Genomic DNA, 18,569 nt, shown 5'->3' with positions numbered 1-18,569 from the left:
TTTTCTATGTCGGCATATACCGACGTGTCCAATTTAAGCCATTCGTTGTGTCGGATTATGCCGACGTGTCCGCGAAAGGGTTAATTGGTGTACCGCCTTGGAATTTCTTGGGATTGACCGCTGACTTTGAAGGACTTAATTTCCTTTTTATGTTAATGTAGCGGTCAATGCCAGTTTGTACAGACTGGCCTTTTTTTATTGGTACATTCTCACCTTGCTTTATGTTGTTCTTCGCTGCCTGCGTACTTGCTGGTACCTGTTTAGTTGGTGTGATCATGTTTGCTGCTGGCCGTTGTTGACTGCCGTTCTCTCCTGCTTTAGTTTTTTGTGAGCTCTGCTTATGGTGCTGCTCAGTTGGTCGCTGCGATGACTCATCCTTCTCATCGTTGCCTAGTTTGTTGGTAGGAGCTGGAAGAGACGTAATGCATCCACTTCGTGTCACAGTGTGGTGTGCAGTTTCATCACGTTGTAGGGCCCCTACTTCTTCGAAGAAAATGGTCACACCGTTACGGTTACTGGAGACCGTTACTTGAGCATGTTGAGAGAGTTTTTCTATCCAGAATTACGCCGAATGAGAATTTCTTTCAACTCTGTGTGGTTTCAGCAAGATGGTGCAGCTCCTCACATAGCCCAACCTGTTATGACAGAATTGCGACGAAAATTTCTCAATAAGCTGATATCCGGAAACTCCACATTCTGTTGGCCACCCAGGTCGCCTGACTTTACTGCTGACTTTTTCTTGTGAAGTTATTGCAAACAGGAAGTCTACAAAGCAAAACCAACAAATTTGAATGAACTAAGGCAATATATTCGAGAAACAATTGCGGCTATTCCTGTCTCAACTCTCCAAGCAGTAATGAACAACTTTTTGGTAAGATGCCGCACATGCATCAACGAGCAGGGGGGGCATTTAAATTCCATTATTTTTAAAACTAATTAAGCTATATTTAATAAAATTGAATGAGCTTTAACATGAATAAAAGAAAAATAAATTCCATACACTGAAAAAAAAATTATTTGAGTTTCTTAATGTAGCAAAATTCATCAGCCACCCTGTACAACCAGTGTTTTGAAGATTGGAAAATCCGTTGGCATACGTGCATTGCGTCGGGAGGAGTCTACTTTGAAGGGGATGAAATGGATTTGGAAGAATAAATAAAGAATTTTCAAAATAAATACAATGTCATCTTATTTTTTGGGCACAGGAGTATATGAAGAATGTAAAATAAAAAATACTTCTAGATGCCTTACTATAATATAATCACAAAAAAGGAAAAGTAATGAATTAGCAAAAACATATCAAGTGTGGAAAATCTGAGGAAAACTTCAAAGATTTGTGTAAAATATCTAAATAGTCTTTATTTATAAAGATATGTTTAGTAAAGCAATTTAAAGAATGTACCGCATCGCAACAGTTCGTTTCATCCGCTGAATTCCTTTTATTATCCTGATATTTTATCATACGATGTATAGAAATAAACCCACAGGTACTCCCCATAAAACAACATTTTTATATAACCTCATTCTTTTACTTTGCAATGTACAAATGAACTACAAGTATATCGGTTAATATGAAAGTTTTCTTGATGAAATATAGGGTTATTCGTAAGGCGAAAGGTTAATAAAATCAGAGCAAACTGCCTGTAGTCTCCATATATCTAATATACGAATTGACCAATACATACTGTATATGGGAAGCATAAACATAAGTTTTTAAACACCACAACAAGATGCTTTCCAAAGTAAACAGGACTTTTTGAATCTAGTGCCCCCTGGTGGCGCCATCAATATGTCGACCGGTGTGTAAGAATCTGCTATCTTTATCGATTGTCAAATGAGAATTTCATGACATTTCATTGATTGGAAGTGAAATTATTGCGTTTCAGTGTCCCTACATTTGTGTTATCGGTGCGAAAATGAGCTTCGAACAAAGAGCCAACATTAAACTTTGTTTTAAAATTGGTAAAACTTTTACCGAAACGTTTCAAACGATGAAACAAGTTTATGGCGATGATTAAGAATTCCGTAGCAGAATGCACGAGTGGTTTCAACGTTTTCAAAGTGGTCGTGAAGACATAAATGACGATCAACATGTGGGTCAATCAAAATCCGTTTCCATCGAATCTGTGCGCGAATTCATCAAAAATCAGCCGAAATTACTATTGAAATTCATGGAAATGGAATTGAACATCTCCAAAACATCGATTTATCGCATTTTGACCAAAAATTTGCGCTTACGAAAGGTAGGTGCACGGTTTGTTCCACACAAATTGACTGTCGACCAAAAATTGCTCAGAATCCAACATTCGAAGGACGATTATTTCACCAAAAATTACTTTTTAATCATTAAGAAGAAAATTTAGTACAGAATTTATTAAAACTTATTAGTTAAAAATGTGTGAAATCGATTCACAAATTACCCCAGTTTCCGTGAGCAAAACAGGAATACTTTGTTCATAACTTAAAAATTTTTAATTTATTCTTCAAAATTTCCGGAATAGCCTTCAATAGACGTAGCGATTCACGTTTAAGGTCTTCAATTGACTTAAGACAGCTTCGTTTGAGTTTGCTGGTTAGCCAAAAGTCCCACTCAAACTCAATTACGCAAATACAGTAGTTGCGGTACGATAGTTGTTAAAATTTTTGGCGAAAAACTCACAAAGAATCAATGCAGTATGCGGCGGTGCCTTATTGAAGTGATCCGGAGATGGTCTTTTCAATCATTTGTTTATTTTATGCGTTGTATGTTGCCACTTAGCCTCACCTTGTCTTTTTCTACGCCTCAGGAAAAAGTTCGCTTTTATAAATATTGTAGTTTTTAAACGGTTTGATTAAAATGATTGTTGGCAGCACATGGAATTCTTTTCAAACAATTAGTGTAGAGATACAAAATCGGAAAGAAACAGTGAGAAACACAAAATTTTTATCGCACACCATCACGGAAACGGAGCATTATTGAAAATGCATTAGATGACAGCGAGGTGGAAATTGCTAAATGTAGCAATGGTGTTCCATCCATCATAGGTAGATTAGAAAACCTTCTGGATAACGACAACGTCGTGCGACGTTTGAAGCTCAACGGTAAACTCGATCTCTGACAGTGCCTTTGGAGGCAAATGCAAAAGTGAAAAGACAACAAGTTACCGACTACTGCATTGGAAACGTTGAAGAACTGCGATTAGACCTATAGCCCATAATTTATAGTTTTCTTCGCATGTTTTGAAAGAAAGAGTTCTGTGACGAATGCGAGCTCTGAACGCTCTTTTTCAACACTACGTCGCATGAAAACGTGGCTGAGGACGAACATGTTTCAGGATAGATTGATCGGTCTGGCGTTGCGGCACACGCTTCATGACATTGAAGTCACTGCAGAACAAGTTCTCGAAAGATTCTCAAAACTTGGCCCACATAATTTTGTTTCGTGAAATTTTTCTATCCATTAAACGAGCTGACTACCGTATTATACATTACAATAAAGTATGTCACCCGCACGTCTACGGTTTATAATGTGTTTTTTCAATTTAGTAGGGTTTGATATTAGAAGGTCGATTTGAAAATTTTGCACCATGATATAAACTCTATAAAGACTACTATAATTAATATAATAATCTTCATATTTCAAGTAAATGTTTATTTAAACTACTTTTTTACATACTTAGCAAATTACAGTATATTACACTTTACTTTGTCCTTTCAGTTTTATTGTTTTTTATTAACTTGATTTCTAATCGTTATTTTTCTGTCAATATGTACATTGTAACAAAATGTACAAATTGGTTTGAAGCTTTTATTTTTTCTTAATGATTTGGCTTTCTCCTCAATAAAGTCAGTTAGTTAGGGTTTGTCCGAAAAGTAATAGAACTGAGTCCATTTAAAAAAATTTATTGAACCAATCGTTACAATTCATTAAAAACTTTCTGCGTCTATGCAGCTCTTCCAGCACGATTTCTAAGCATTGAAGGCGTCACCGAAGGCATTCTCTGGAATTGCCTTGAGAGCCGAAGTGCATGCTGCTTGAATGTCGTCTCAAAAAGCTTGCCTTTCATAGGCTTTTTCAGGCAAGTAAACAAAAAATGTCCGGCGAGGCCACATGTGGGCTGTTGGACGACTGCGAAAATATTGGGATGCCGGCCTTGGTTAGGTAGCTGTTCACAAGAATGGGGGTATAAGCCGGAGTGTTGTCGTGGTGCCAGTTCCAATTACCTGCGACGTCTTGTCGGACCCGATTGACCCTTCGTTTGTGCCTCTTGAGGAGGCAACTTCTGCGTAAGCCTGTTTGACCATATCAAACGTCTTTGTCGCAGATTTACCGAGTTTCTTACATAATTTAACCGCGTACCTCTGTTCTAACGAACGCTGCATTTTCGGCTTGCACCACTCACAGAAACACGTCGCGCGAAAATATGTCTCCTGACTCCGGTGCAAGCCTTTTGAATGGCCTCTACGTCTGCATAACGCTTTCCTTTCATGGGCAAATGCATTTTTCCAAAAAGGAAGATGTCATATCGTGCCATATCAGGTGAATACGGGGAGTGGTTAATGGTAAAAATGTGATTCTTGGTCAAATAAATGTACATTTTTTAACATTATGGTTATCATAACTGAGTGCGGAACTCTACTATTTTCGATTCCTCAGATGCAAAACTGTGATCATCTTGGACAAGTACCCCTGCAAAAACTTTCGTTCTCTGACATCGTGAACCTTATTTCGCCATATTGGTAGTATGACTAGTGAACACCAGCACTTACTTGTTGAGGTCACAAGAAAAATCTCCCTGGTCGGATACCAGTGGAGGGACAGTAAATGCGTGGAAGAACCGTATATTGATGAGCTCCTTGGTCGGATACCAATGGAGGTTGTACCAAGTATATTGTAGAAAAAAATCGAAATTAAGTTGATTGAAGAAAAAAGAGAGAGAAGCAGCTGCGCGCCGAAAATAGCCAAGAAAACGTCCGCTGATGTTAATCGCTCGTAGATCGTGATCGAAAGGGTCGGCTTCTTCCTTGACAAGGGTTTTTGTTCGTTGGGTGGTGGAGAGTTATAGTGGGTTGATGTACGGCGTGTATTGGTGTGTGTGTGGGTGTAGACTTCTGCTTCCAGTCGATGAGTGTTGTCTCCAAGTGTGGTGAGTGGGCCAGTGTTGCTTTGTAAGTGGTGTGTTTGTTGGTGTGTTGGTTGGTGTATTTGGTTTGTCAGAGTTTACTAATCTACCCATTATTTTTTAGTATCTTTATGATATATCATATGTGCGATTGATTTCGGTTTTAGTTATTAACGGATGTTTCAATTTCTGCGTGTCGGTATTATTGTACGGATTGTTTATTATGTGCATTTTCGTTATTATCTGCGGTTGGTAAGAAGCATAGTTTAACGAGCGGTCTGGTCAGCGTTCCGTTTTGAGTACGGAGATCAACTACTCGGATATGACCGTCGGAGCCGTGATGAAGCTTCTCTATGCGACCAAGCCGCCATTCTGTAGGGGGGAGACAATCGTCGTGTATTAGGACAAAATCTCCAAGCTTTGGCGCCTTTTCGGGAGCTTTCCAGCGGTACCTTTTGTAAAGGTCCTTTATCTACTCCTCCTTCCATCGGCGGCTGAAATTATGATGGAGGATTTTAATTCTTTCCCATCTGTTTAGTAAGGATAGCGACTCCACGCCTGGCTCAGGTATGGCCAGAATGTGTGCTCCATTGAGAAAGTGCCCTGGTGTAAGAGCTGTTAGATCTGAGGGATCTTGCGAGAGTGTCGTCAATGGCCGTGAATTGAGAACGGCTTCAATACGAATTAATAATGTTGTGAATTCTTCAAAGTTAAATTTGTAGTTTCCAGCTACTTTTTTAAAGTGGGATTTGAAGCTTTTTACCGCTGGTTCCCATAAACCACCCATATGAGGAGCGCTTGGAGGGATGAACTGCCAGTTAATGCTTTGGGGAGCGTACTTTTGTACAATCTCAGGTGAAACTTGCTTGATAAAGTTCACAAACTGTTTTTCGGTGGCTCTTTGAGCACCTATAAATGTCTTGCCGTTATCGACACCTGCGATAGTGAAGGGCAGAGCAAAGTTGCAGCGTTCCGGCGGAAGTGCTGCCATAATCTGTGTTCGCATCTTTTGTTTATGCATAGTGCAGATCTTGCACGAAAAAATGCATTTCTTTATCTTTGGCTTGAGTCTTGGGATATAAAACTCTTGGCGGACTATTTGTTGCATGAGGCGGTGTTCTGCGTGTAATAATAGTACATCGACGTTATTGAGATATAATGTGGCAAGTTGCGATCTCTCTGGTATAACAATGGGATGACGTTCGTTATACGTTAGGCTTGAATTGACAAGCCGACCATTTGCACGAAGTAGACCCTTCGTATCTATGAATGGATTTAGTACTAGGAGTGAGCTCTTTTTATCGATCGGCTTCGATTCTCTCAGTACTGATATCTCTTGGCTGAAGAAGCGCGCTTGAGTAGATGCGATAAGAGCGACCTTTGCTTTTTGTAAGTCTAGGTGCGTCACTGTATCGCCTTGGGGATATACTGTGCGTATTCCCTTAATTCTAAGCTTGAGTCGCTCTATGAATTTGAGCATGTAAGCGATTACCCTGAGGGCTCGGGGGAAAGATGAAAATCTCTCAAGCATGTCAGTATCACCCAATGTTATGTGAAAGGAGTCGATCTTTAGACCTTCTGGGGCAATAATATTGCGCATGGGCGATTGCGGCCAAGAATCGGGAGATTCTGTTAACCATCGGGGCCATTCCAGCAGAGGGTGGTAGTGGCAAGGTGCAGAGGTTTGCACCCTCTTGTACCTAGATCAGCAGGATTGTCAGCACTGGCTACGTGTTGCCAAGTGGCTGATCCTACTAGGTCAAGAATTTGAGACGTTCGATTGGAGATATACGTCTTCCATGCATGTGGTGGTTTTTCCAAACTAGGCTAATACAATCTTGGAATCGGACCAGAGATATAATTTATTTTTTGCCATATTCAGTTGCGTTTGAACTATGGATGCTAGTTTGGCAAGTAGTAGTGCACCACATACTTCTAGTCGTGGTAGACTTATGATTTTTAGAGGAGCTACTTTTGCTTTTGCAACTAGTAAGTGGCTTGTGGTCGCCTTGTCGCTTTGTGTACGAACATATATAGTGGCGCAATACGCCTTTTCAGGGGCGTCACAAAAGCCGTGTAGTTCGACTTTGTGTTCTGGGACATAATTTACCCATCGTGGGATTTGTATTTGTGTGATATCGTTTAGATTGCTCGCGAACTGGGACCACTTTTCTAAACGGAGTGGTTTTACTTGCTCGTCCCATCCCAGTACCATCTAGCCATAATTCTTGTATCAGGATTTTGGCTTGTATCATAATTGGCGATAGCCGTCCTGCGGGGTCAAAAAGTTTTGCCACAGAGGAGAGAATTTGGCGTTTTGTAATGGCGGATAGTGCGGATATGGACTCAGTCGTGTATGAAAACTGAAAAAACTGAAACTCACATTCCATTGGATGCCCAGAGTTTTTGTTGTACTTTCCTTTTCAAAAATAAGGAAATTAGTGTCCAACAAACTTTCTTTTGGTATATTTTTTAATATAGTTGGGATATTTGCCGTAATCTTCTTTAATGGAAACCCTGCGGATTTGAGGGCTTGGATTACTTGTGATAATGATTCGTATGCTTGTAGAAGACTGTGACTTCCAGACAGAATATCGTCTACATACGTTTGTGTTTTTAACATCTGGGTCGCCAGAGGAAATTCTGACTTGGTGTTTTCAGCCAATTCATGGAGTGTTTTAATGGCTAAGTATGGGGCACAGTTAACGTCAAAGGTCACTCTTTTTAACTTAAAGTCGCGTAGGTGACTATTGGGGGATTTTCGGAAAATAATTCGCTGAAAATCTTGATCGTCTTTATGTACGACTATTTGTCTATACATTTTTTCGACGTCCCCGTTGAATTCTTTAGTTGTTTTTTTATCTGGCTTTACTACTGCGTGATGTGACAAGTAAAATGAGTAGTATTTGCCATTAACTGATGTTATGTGTACATAATTTGTTGTTTCTTTAGAAAACCAATGATTTCGCGAAGTTTCTGCTGTAATTTTTTTTGCATAACGTCATTATTATTTTTCGGTAAAATGTAGATGTGTATGCACCTCTCTATGGGTTTAAACACCAAAGCAATAATTTTTTTACTCGATCTACGTAATTTTAACTTTAACTAAAATATTTTTAATTTTACTATTAGAATGTAATTAGTAAACCAAGTTTATTTGTTTTATTTGCAGGCGGTAAATGCAAGCCTCAGAATGTAGATATACATTTGAAAGCTGGAAGCTATCCCGTTATTAGTCCGGAAACTATAGCATTTCCAAAAAATTTTCTGTCGGCCGATCAAAGGTATAATTCTTTGTAATAATTACTATTTACATGTTTTTGAGTAAATTACTATGATTATCATTTAACTTGTTATTTATGATAACAACACTTTAGTGATATTAATACTACAACCACTAATCTGATTCCACGAATTTAATAAAATGTAGTTGTTTCGCAATATACCGATTGTTTCAATTCTGGCCATCTCGACTATTAATAATTTATCACACAAATTGATCGACGTTCGACGTTCGAATTGACGTTTAAAGTTAACCGAAAACTAAAGCACTACAAGTGCGATAACTAAATAAATAAATAGATATTGTAACTCATTTCACGACTGCATTCGTATTGCAGATGGGCGGGATTGGTCTTTTGCCACTACCACAAAACCTCCATTAATCACAAACTTATAAAATGTCGTAACTAAGATACAAATTAATACTATGTACGGACCTACAACGAAAACATGTTTTCGTGGGAAAAACCGGTTTTCGCACGAAAACTTGTGTTTTCGTCCATGTAAAATCTGTCGAACTTAAACACAGCTTTCGCTGAAAACTACTTGAAAACTTACATTCTACTCATTATAATCGGTGCCTGCTCTAGTTTAATCGATGTTTTTGGAAGACATGTTTTGCCGGCCCTAAATTGTCACTTGATATTTGTCCACACACCATATAACGGGTGATTTTTTTGAGGTTAGGATTTTCATGCATTAGTATTTGACAGATCACGTGGGATTTCAGACATGGTGTTAAAGAGAAAGATGCTCAGTATGCTTTGACATTTCATCATGAATAGACTTACTAACGAGCAACGCTTGCAAATCATTGAATTTTATTACCAAAATCAGTGTTCGGTTCTTTTCTTTTTTATCGACAAATTTTGTTCAGCGATGAGGCTCATTTCTGGTTGAATGGCTACGTAAATAAGCAAAATTGCCGCATTTGGGGTGAAGAGCAACCAGAAGCCGTTCAAGAACTGCCCATGCATCCCGAAAAATGCACTGTTTGGTGTGGTTTGTACGCTGGTGGAATCATTGGACCGTATTTTTTCAAAGATGCTGTTGAACGCAACGTTACGGTGAATGGCGATCGCTATCGTTCGATGCTAACAAACTTTTTGTTGCCAAAAATGGAAGAACTGAACTTGGTTGACATGTGGTTTCAACAAGATGGCGCTACATGCCACACAGCTCGCGATTCTATGGCCATTTTGAGGGAAAACTTCGGACAACAATTCATCTCAAGAAATGGACCCGTAAGTTGGCCACCAAGATCATGCGATTTAACGCCTTTAGACTATTTTTTGTGGGGCTACGTCAAGTCTAAAGTCTACAGAAATAAGCCAGCAACTATTCCAGCTTTGGAAGACAACATTTCCGAAGAAATTCGGGCTATTCCGGCCGAAATGCTCGAAAAAGTTGCCCAAAATTGGACTTTCCGAATGGACCACCTAAGACGCAGCCGCGGTAACATTTAAATGAAATTATCTTCAAAAAGTAAATGTCATGAACCAATCTAACGTTTCAAATAAAGAACCGATGAGATTTTGCAAATTTTATGCGTTTTTTTTTTTAAAAAAGTTATCAAGCTCTTAAAAAATCACCCTTTACAAATACAGCTGTCGCTTGATATTCTCATATTAGGGGGATTCTCTTGCTCTTGCAAAACCTTTCACCGTGCAGAAATTGCAGAATTTTCCCTTTGGTGCAACGGCACAACAACAAACACACGCAGAAAATTATTTGCAATGGCTGTAAAATATGTCAGACCAAAACCCATGTTTATTTTCGTGCCGTCATATAAAGGGTGACTTGATAACTTTTTTTTAAAAAAAAAACGCATAAAATTTGCAAAATCTCATCGGTTCTTTATTTGAAACGTTAGATTGGTTCATGACATTTACTTTTTGAAGATAATTTCATTTAAATGTTACCGCGGCTGCGTCTTAGGTGGTCCATTCGGAAAGTCCAATTTTGGGCAACTTTTTCGAGCATTTCGGCCGGAATAGCCCGAATTTCTTCGGAAATGTTGTCTTCCAAAGCTGGAATAGTTGCTGGCTTATTTCTGTAGACTTTAGACTTGACGTAGCCCCACAAAAAATAGTCTAAAGGCGTTAAATCGCATGATCTTGGTGGCCAACTTACGGGTCCATTTCTTGAGATGAATTGTTGTCCGAAGTTTTCCCTCAAAATGGCCATAGAATCGCGAGCTGTGTGGCATGTAGCGCCATCTTGTTGAAACCACATGTCAACCAAGTTCAGTTCTTCCATTTTTGGCAACAAAAAGTTTGTTAGCATCGAACGATAGCGATCGCCATTCACCGTAACGTTGCGTCCAACAGCATCTTTGAAAAAATACGGTCCAATGATTCCACCAGCGTACAAACCACACCAAACAGTGCATTTTTCGGGATGCATGGGCAGTTCTTGAACGGCTTCTGGTTGCTCTTCACCCCAAATGCGGCAATTTTGCTTATTTACGTAGCCATTCAACCAGAAATGAGCCTCATCGCTGAACAAAATTTGTCGATAAAAAAAAAAATTGTCGAACACTGATTTTGGTAATAAAATTCAATGATTTGCAAGCGTTGCTCGTTAGTAAGTCTATTCATGATGAAATGTCAAAGCATACTGAGCATCTTTCTCTTTGACACCATGTCTGAAATCCCACGTGATCTGTCAAATACTAATGCATGAAAATCCTAACCTCAAAAAAATCACCCGTTATTACTAGATTCTGCAGTGGTTTCGGTATAGGATTTTTGCGTTTTGTGTCATCGTGCTATTTTGCAAGAGCAAGAGAATGCCGCTTTGATTTTTGTCAGTGAAAACTCATCGAAAACACACATTGTTAGTCCGAACGACTTAGATTCCACAACATATAAACGTGTTTTTAAAATGTTTTCAATGTCGGTCCGAACATAGTATAAGATACTAAACAGTAATTTGGTAAATAGGTTTGGGGGCTGACCTCTTAGGAATGCATATCTCTCCCAAACCACACGAACTATATAACCAAAATTTACACAGAATCCTTTCGTTCCTTCTTACGACAGTGTAAAAAAAGGTGAAATCGGATATAACCCCAAAGGCATTAAATTTTAGTTCCAGAAAGGCACAAGAAGGCTTTCTAGGAGCCGGTGCCGTCAGTGAGCAATGAGCATGACATCGCCCACGTGAAATACCATATCTCCGGACCTACTCGACCAATTTCAACCAAATTCAGAAATTATCATTATCCTTAAATTCTTATGTTTCAGTGCGAATTTGAATAACAACCACTCCTACTTCCCATATAACACAATTTGAAACTCACGTTCTCAATTGTCTACCGAACAGTAAACACGTTCTTAGTGATTGTTTTTCTCCTATCCGTTCGCTCTTAACAATTTTGTTGTTTTCAGGTGTCAATTTTATAAGATAGTGACTTTCTCTTAATAATTAAACTTTTAATTAATCAGTGAATTTTGTGTAATTTAAAAAAAAAAATATTTGTGAATCAATCATGGCCTCCGATCCTGGAGGTGGTGACCAAAACTACTTTGCAATCTTGGGAGCGGAGCCATCACCCAAACGTAAAACTCCAAACCTCAATAATCCACATGACTTCCCACATTTAAAGAAAAACAACAAAACCCTGAACCTCTCCCCTTCCTCTTGTCCCAAATTCCTAATAATTAAAAACAAAGACAGTCAAAAACATTTAAAATCCATTAACATATTCCTTCTCCAAAAAGCACTAGAATCGATTACTTACGAACCACCCAGTTCTGTCTCATTTACCAGAGACGGAGATCTTCTCATCCTCACCAAAAATAACCAACAAACTAGCAAATTCCTCAAAGCAACAAAACTGTCAAACATCTGTGAAATTTCCGTTAATTTACACCCAACACTAAACACGGTTAAAGACGTTCTTTATGCAAGTTGTCTTGCTAGCCTTACTGAAAACGAAATAGTGGACGGTCTACGCCAACAGGGTGCAAAAGAGTGCACAAAAATTACGAAAATTATAGATGGCAAATCTATTAACACCCCTCTTCACATAATCTCCTTTAACGCATACGAATTACCCAAAGAAGTTAATGTTGCTTGGCTTAAAGTTAAAGTTGAACCTTATATCCCATCTCCAATGCAGTGTAAAAACTGCTTTGTTCTGGGCCATACAGCCAAACATTGCAAATCCGATCCGAAGTGTAACGTTTGCTCCTCCTCAACCTATAACCCCACTCCATGTAGTAAAGTAGAATGCATTAACTGTAGACAACAAAAAAAATCAGAAAACCAATAGAACAAAAAACAAGCAACAACCAACAATTCCCATCATCTGATACTTCTCTTACTATTAACAATAGCAACAATAACATCAATACTCCTTACCAACAATACACCCAACAATCCAACTACACAACTGATTCAAATAAACACCCACATAACAAATCCTCTTCCAATTCCTCTTTACCAAACAACAACAATAACCCAATCTCCCTTTTAAACGCACGCACTCTTCTCACACAACACTTAAGCAATAATACAGTACTACAAAACACCGAAGACAGAACTGCTATCCATAATACTCTTCTACAGATTCTCTTGGCTCAGAAACTGTTGACGATATAGTTCTATAAACAACTCTTACTATTAAATATTTCTTTAATAGTGAAGTTTCCTCTCACCTAACACTCATTGATTCTTTATGGTACTTAAGATTCTGCAGTAGAATCTTAATGGTTACTACAACAATTACAATGAGCTCACTTTACTTCTAAAAGAAAGTCTGTTTCATATAGTTGCTCTCCAAGAAACTCATTTATTTAATAACCCACCAAACAGTATCATACCGGCAAATTTTTCTATTTATACAACTAACGACATAGAGCGCGATAAATTTGCCAAAAGGGGAGTAGCTTTATTAATTCATAACTCAATTGAAAATTCCAATCTTAACATAAATACTAATATTCTTTCAGTGGCTGCTAATATTAAATCCACCACTACTTTCATAATAATTAACGCTTATATATCGCCAACCGACAATTTAACAGAAGCCGATTTATCAAATCTTATTAACACTTCATCACATCCTATTCTACTTCTTGGCGACTTTAACGGGTGGAGTCCTCTATGGGGTTCCCCTAATTATAACAAAAGAGGTAAAATCATTTCCAACTTCATACAAAAAATAATCTAATACTACTTAACGACAAATCCCTTACCCATTTTTCAACACGATCAACACAAACACACATTGATCTTAGCGTCTGCAATCCTCCTCTCAATATTGCTGCCACTTGGAAGACCTCTGGCACACATTGCAACGATCATCTACCCATCTTCATATCCCTATTTGGGCTTAACCGGTATCAAAATATGAACCTCAATAGGGGGTACAATCTAAAATTTGCTGATTGGTTATTATATCAAAAAACTATGGAGAGACTTTTAGCTGACTTAACCTTCAACATTAACAATAGTAACCAGGCAGCAGCAGCTATGTTAAGAAATATAAAACAAGCTGCTCACTTGTCCATACCAGTTAACAAGCCCAGGTTTTGCAAACGCTCAACTTACTGGTGAAATGAGCAACTTACTTCCATCAGGCTTCAAAAAGTGGATTTATGGAAAATTACTATGCGTAATCCCACAAATGAAAATGTTTTAAATTATAAAAAAGCCAACGCAAAATTTAAAAGAGAAGTTAAAGTCTCAAAACGGACCGCATTTGTAGAATTTACGAGGAATATTAATTACCAAACCAGCTCCCAAATTCTCTGGAGAAAAATAAATATCATCCATGGAAATTTCCTTTCAAAAAATATCCACACAATTAAAAAATCTGAAAATTTAAACACATCCACTCCAATAGAAATAGCACAGGTTTTTGCCAAAACCTGGTCGAACTATTCAAAAAATAGCAATTTTAGCGATGAATACGTAATTAGAAAAATTCGATATATTAATTCTGTCCATATTAATTACCACTTAAGTCAAAAAGCAAAGCAAATAGATCTTCCTTTCTCTACACTTGAACTTAATTCTTGCTTCTCTACACTGAAAGGTAAAACTCCAGGCCTAGACAAAATCCCATATCCGCTTATAAAAAACCTTCCCCCCATAGGTAAAACTAAACTATGCCAACTATACAACATAATATTTACAAATAGCGTAGTTCCTCAATTTTGGAAAACAAGTCTCACTATCCCTATACCAAAACCCAATAAACCAAAAAACACCACTGAAGGTTATCGCCCAATTTCACTTATTTCATGTCTATCAAAAGTAATGGGAAAAATGGTTGCAAGGAGATTAATGTGGTACCTCCTAAATAACAATCTACTTTCTAATCGGCAAACAGCATTTAAGCCTGGTCGCAGTACAATTGATGCTCTTCTTACCTTAGATGAGGAAATATCAAACTCTCTCTATAGTAAAAACCATTTTTCAATTATTTCGATTGACATGGAAAAAGCTTTCGACCGAGTAGGTCTCCATACTATCATAGCACAACTAACCGCTTGGAAACTCGGTCCAAAAATAATTAACTATATTCGGCACTACCTTCTCAATCGAAAAATTCGCGTAAAAGTTAATGGTGTAATAAGTGAACAATGTCCAATTGAAAACGGTATTCCACAAGGCTTTCCTTTGTCTGTAACACTTTTCCTTATAGCTTTCGATCATTTAAGCCGTATAATAAATGAGCATAAATACTTTAAACATTTACTTTATGCCGATGATCTTTATATCTTCAACATCGTGCGAAATTCAAATAATTTTACTAACCAAATTAACACTCTTTTTAACAATATCTTAAGCTGGTGTCTTATCAGTGGCACTAAAATCTCCACTAGTAAATCTAAACACCTACACATATGTAACAAACGAAATTGTAATAATATCTCATTAAGCATCAACAACTGTAAAATTATAGATGTAAATAAACTTAAAATCTTAGGCTTAATATATAATCATAAGTACACATGGAATGATCACATAACACAATTATGTTCATCACTTCATAATAGATTAAACATAATCAAGTGCCTCAGCAATATAAAATTAGAAAGTAATCCCAACACACTCACTCACATAATTAAAGCAATAATTCTGTCGAAAATTGTAATAATATCTCATTAAGCATCAACAACTGTAATATTATAGATGTAAATAAACTTAAAATCTTAGGCTTAATATATAATCATAAGTACACATGGAATGATCACATAACACAATTATGTTCATCACTTCATAATAGATTAAACATAATCAAGTGCCTCAGCAATATAAAATTAGAAAGTAATTCCAACACACTCACTCACATAATTAAAGCAATAATTCTGTCGAAAATTGATTATGGGTTCCCTATATTCTGCAAAACATCAAAAAGAAACTGGTCAAAGATGGCGTCAGCATACCACACTGCAGCTCGACTCGCCATTGGAGCTTTCCGTACTACCCCTATAACAAACATTTTAGCCGAAGCCGGGTTACCTACCTTAGAAAACAGATTGCTTTACATCACCAGAAGCATGATTACGAAATTGATCAATGCCGAAGGCTCTCCTGTTAAGGCCGCACTAACAAAGAGACTACGCCGGAAAAGAAAAACCAAGAAAACCTCAGCCTTGCAAACGCTGATTGATGCTGCAAAGGAAATGAACGTTCTTTTAAAGAATCCAGTGATCCCAAGCCTTCGCTCTCCCCCTTGGAGTCTTATAAAAACGTGCGTTATTCTGGATTTGGCTAAATTTAAAAAAGAAATTACACCACCAGACGTTTACTTAAAATACTTCTCAGAAATAATAAGTTCTCACAAATATTGGGATACACTCTACACAGATGGATCAAAGGATTATAATAATGTGGCCTTCAGTGTCGTTAAGGATAACTCTGTAATCATGTCAGCTATACTACCTCCTTTTGCCTCAATTTTCAGGGCAGAAGCAACAGCCATCCTGCGCGCTTGCCTAATAGCAAAAAAGAGTAGACGTAAGCATCTCATCTTCAGCAATTCTTTATCGTCGCTCCAAGCAAAACTAAACGTCAATTATGCTGATCCAACTGTCTCTCAAATTAGAGATATGCTAATCAACAATATTAGTAAAATTAAGTTATCACGGATACCCAGCCACATTGGTATACAAGGCAATACTCTAACCGACTCCCAAGTCAAATATGCGACAAGAGCTCCCTTAAAACTTATAAATACCAACAATAAAAAAGACCAGGGGCGTCGCGAGGATCCAGATCATGGGGGGGTGAGTCCCTTTGAAATGCCGACTCATTTCAAGAATTTGCCGATTTAATGTATATGTTTATAAATATATATAAAATAAGGATATCTTCATTTCTGATAAGGTATTACGGAGAAGTTTGACAACATAATAGCATAATTCTTTATTTTATTCTCAAATAAGTATTGTACATATTAGTATAATCATCATTTAATATGTTTCTCTTAATATAAAATACATATATTATTCAGCGACGTGTTACGCGGGAAAAAACAAGATTTTCTTAAGAAATTGAATTGCAAAAAATATAAATTTCTGAGTTATATTTTCACTCTGCGATGTTTCAACATTGATCATTTTCCAACAACATCGCGCAGATCGATTTCGTCTACTTTATCCTTTGAAGAAGAAAGCAGCATCAAAGAATTCAAACGTTCATTCCCCATTGTTGTACGCAAATCGTTGAAAACAAATTTCAATTTACTAAAAGAACGTTCACATGAAGCTGACGTGACAGGAGCAGTCATTATGTAATGAACAATTTTGTACGCAGAAGGAATGACCTTTCTCAATTTGTACGCTACTATAGAAATGTCATCGAAAGATTTACACTCTTTACATGAATCAAAAAGAATTTGTGTTTCAGCAAAAATACAATCTAGATCTTCACTGAAGAACTTAGGTTCCTTCGTCAATTCAAACAGAACGAGTTTCTTGTGAATATAAATATTGCACATATAAAAGTAAATTAGGAGATAACCGACTTTTGAAAGAATGACGATCGATAGTAAATTCATTCTTCGAACTTAAAAAAAAATATATTCAACCACTGTTATTCGAACATTGTAGTGTTTTAATAATCCTCGTGTAAATTACGAAAAGGTGTCTTTTTAAGCTTGCTGCCGCAATTATAGAGCTATTTATTGCGTTTTACTGAAGTTAGAATTTTCATAAATGCCGGCTAGTGAATTCGCAATGGATATGACGTAAAAATTAATGTGCAATAATATATTTTGATGAAAATCTCAAAAATATTCAATAAGTTTTGACAACAAATTTCCTGGTACTTGGCAACTCTTACTGGAATTGCCGAAATGAACTTTCAAATTTTTAGTTATGATATTAAAACGGCCGAAAATGCCGACTTGTTCATAGATGGGGGGGTGTCACACCCCCCCTCGCGACGCCCCTGAAAAAGACAATAAAAATCTTGCTAAAACGTACTATCGTGAGGCCGAAAATGAACACTGGAGCCGATACTCCCACTATTACAAAATAATAAATCCTCAACGAAGATCACCTCTTTTCCCTACAACTATATCCAGAAGACATTGCATTGTATGTATATACTCGCTTTCGGTTGGGTCACACCAAATTAATACACAAACATATATTGGAAAACTCCCAAAGACCAGTTTGCCCATATTATAATACCGAGAATCTCACAACTCAACATTTAATACAAAACTGCACATCATTGGAACACAACCGTCTCAACTTAAACTTAACAGAATTACTAACAAACGTAACACATACTAACATACAACAGTTCATTAAATTTATATGTACACTAGATATCTATTTTGAAGTGTGATACTCCAAAATAACTAAACCATTATATATTAGGTTATCAATATTTAATATTAAGAAGCTGATGGCCTTAGTCGCTAATGCTGTAAAATCTTTAGAATGTTAAGGTGTAATTGTATTATCCTTTTCAATAAAATAATAATAATAATAATAGGTTGAAACTCAACCTTATTCGTTCACTTTCCAATATACAAATAAGGGACCAATAAAACTCTGCACAAATACTGCTTAGAAGTATTCCAAATGGAGTTATAAAATTATCAAAATCGGGTCATAACTGTTTAAGCCCTAAGCACCGAATACCTATGGCTGACCTTTCACTGAAAATATCAGTCATTGTGTGAATATACGTATAAAATGAAAGTATTTGAAC

General features: G+C 37.2%; 1 protein-coding gene across 19 annotated transcripts in view; it reads left to right on the top strand.

Annotated features, from left to right (window-relative positions):
- LOC105233177 (zinc finger BED domain-containing protein 4) overlaps window positions 1-18,569 on the top strand; it is a 454,786-nt gene that overhangs the window by 137,969 nt on the left and 298,248 nt on the right. For 18 of the 19 annotated variants that reach the window (XR_007421869.1, XM_049449889.1, XM_049449886.1 and 15 more), the window contains one exon: window positions 8,275-8,386. The exons of the other annotated variant lie outside the window; for it this stretch is intronic. Coding sequence is in view for 14 of the 18 variants with exons in the window: in XM_049449889.1 (XP_049305846.1) it covers window positions 8,275-8,386 (112 nt within the window). In the remaining 4 variants the exon portion in view is untranslated. The remainder of the gene's footprint in view (window positions 1-8,274; window positions 8,387-18,569) is intronic. 19 annotated transcript variants of the gene reach the window in all.

This window comes from Bactrocera dorsalis, chromosome 2 (genome assembly GCF_023373825.1).
Source record: "Bactrocera dorsalis isolate Fly_Bdor chromosome 2, ASM2337382v1, whole genome shotgun sequence".
Taxonomy (NCBI): domain Eukaryota; kingdom Metazoa; phylum Arthropoda; class Insecta; order Diptera; family Tephritidae; genus Bactrocera; species Bactrocera dorsalis.
Note: the sequence above shows the minus strand (reverse complement) of the source record. Positions and strands in the feature narration are given on the sequence as shown.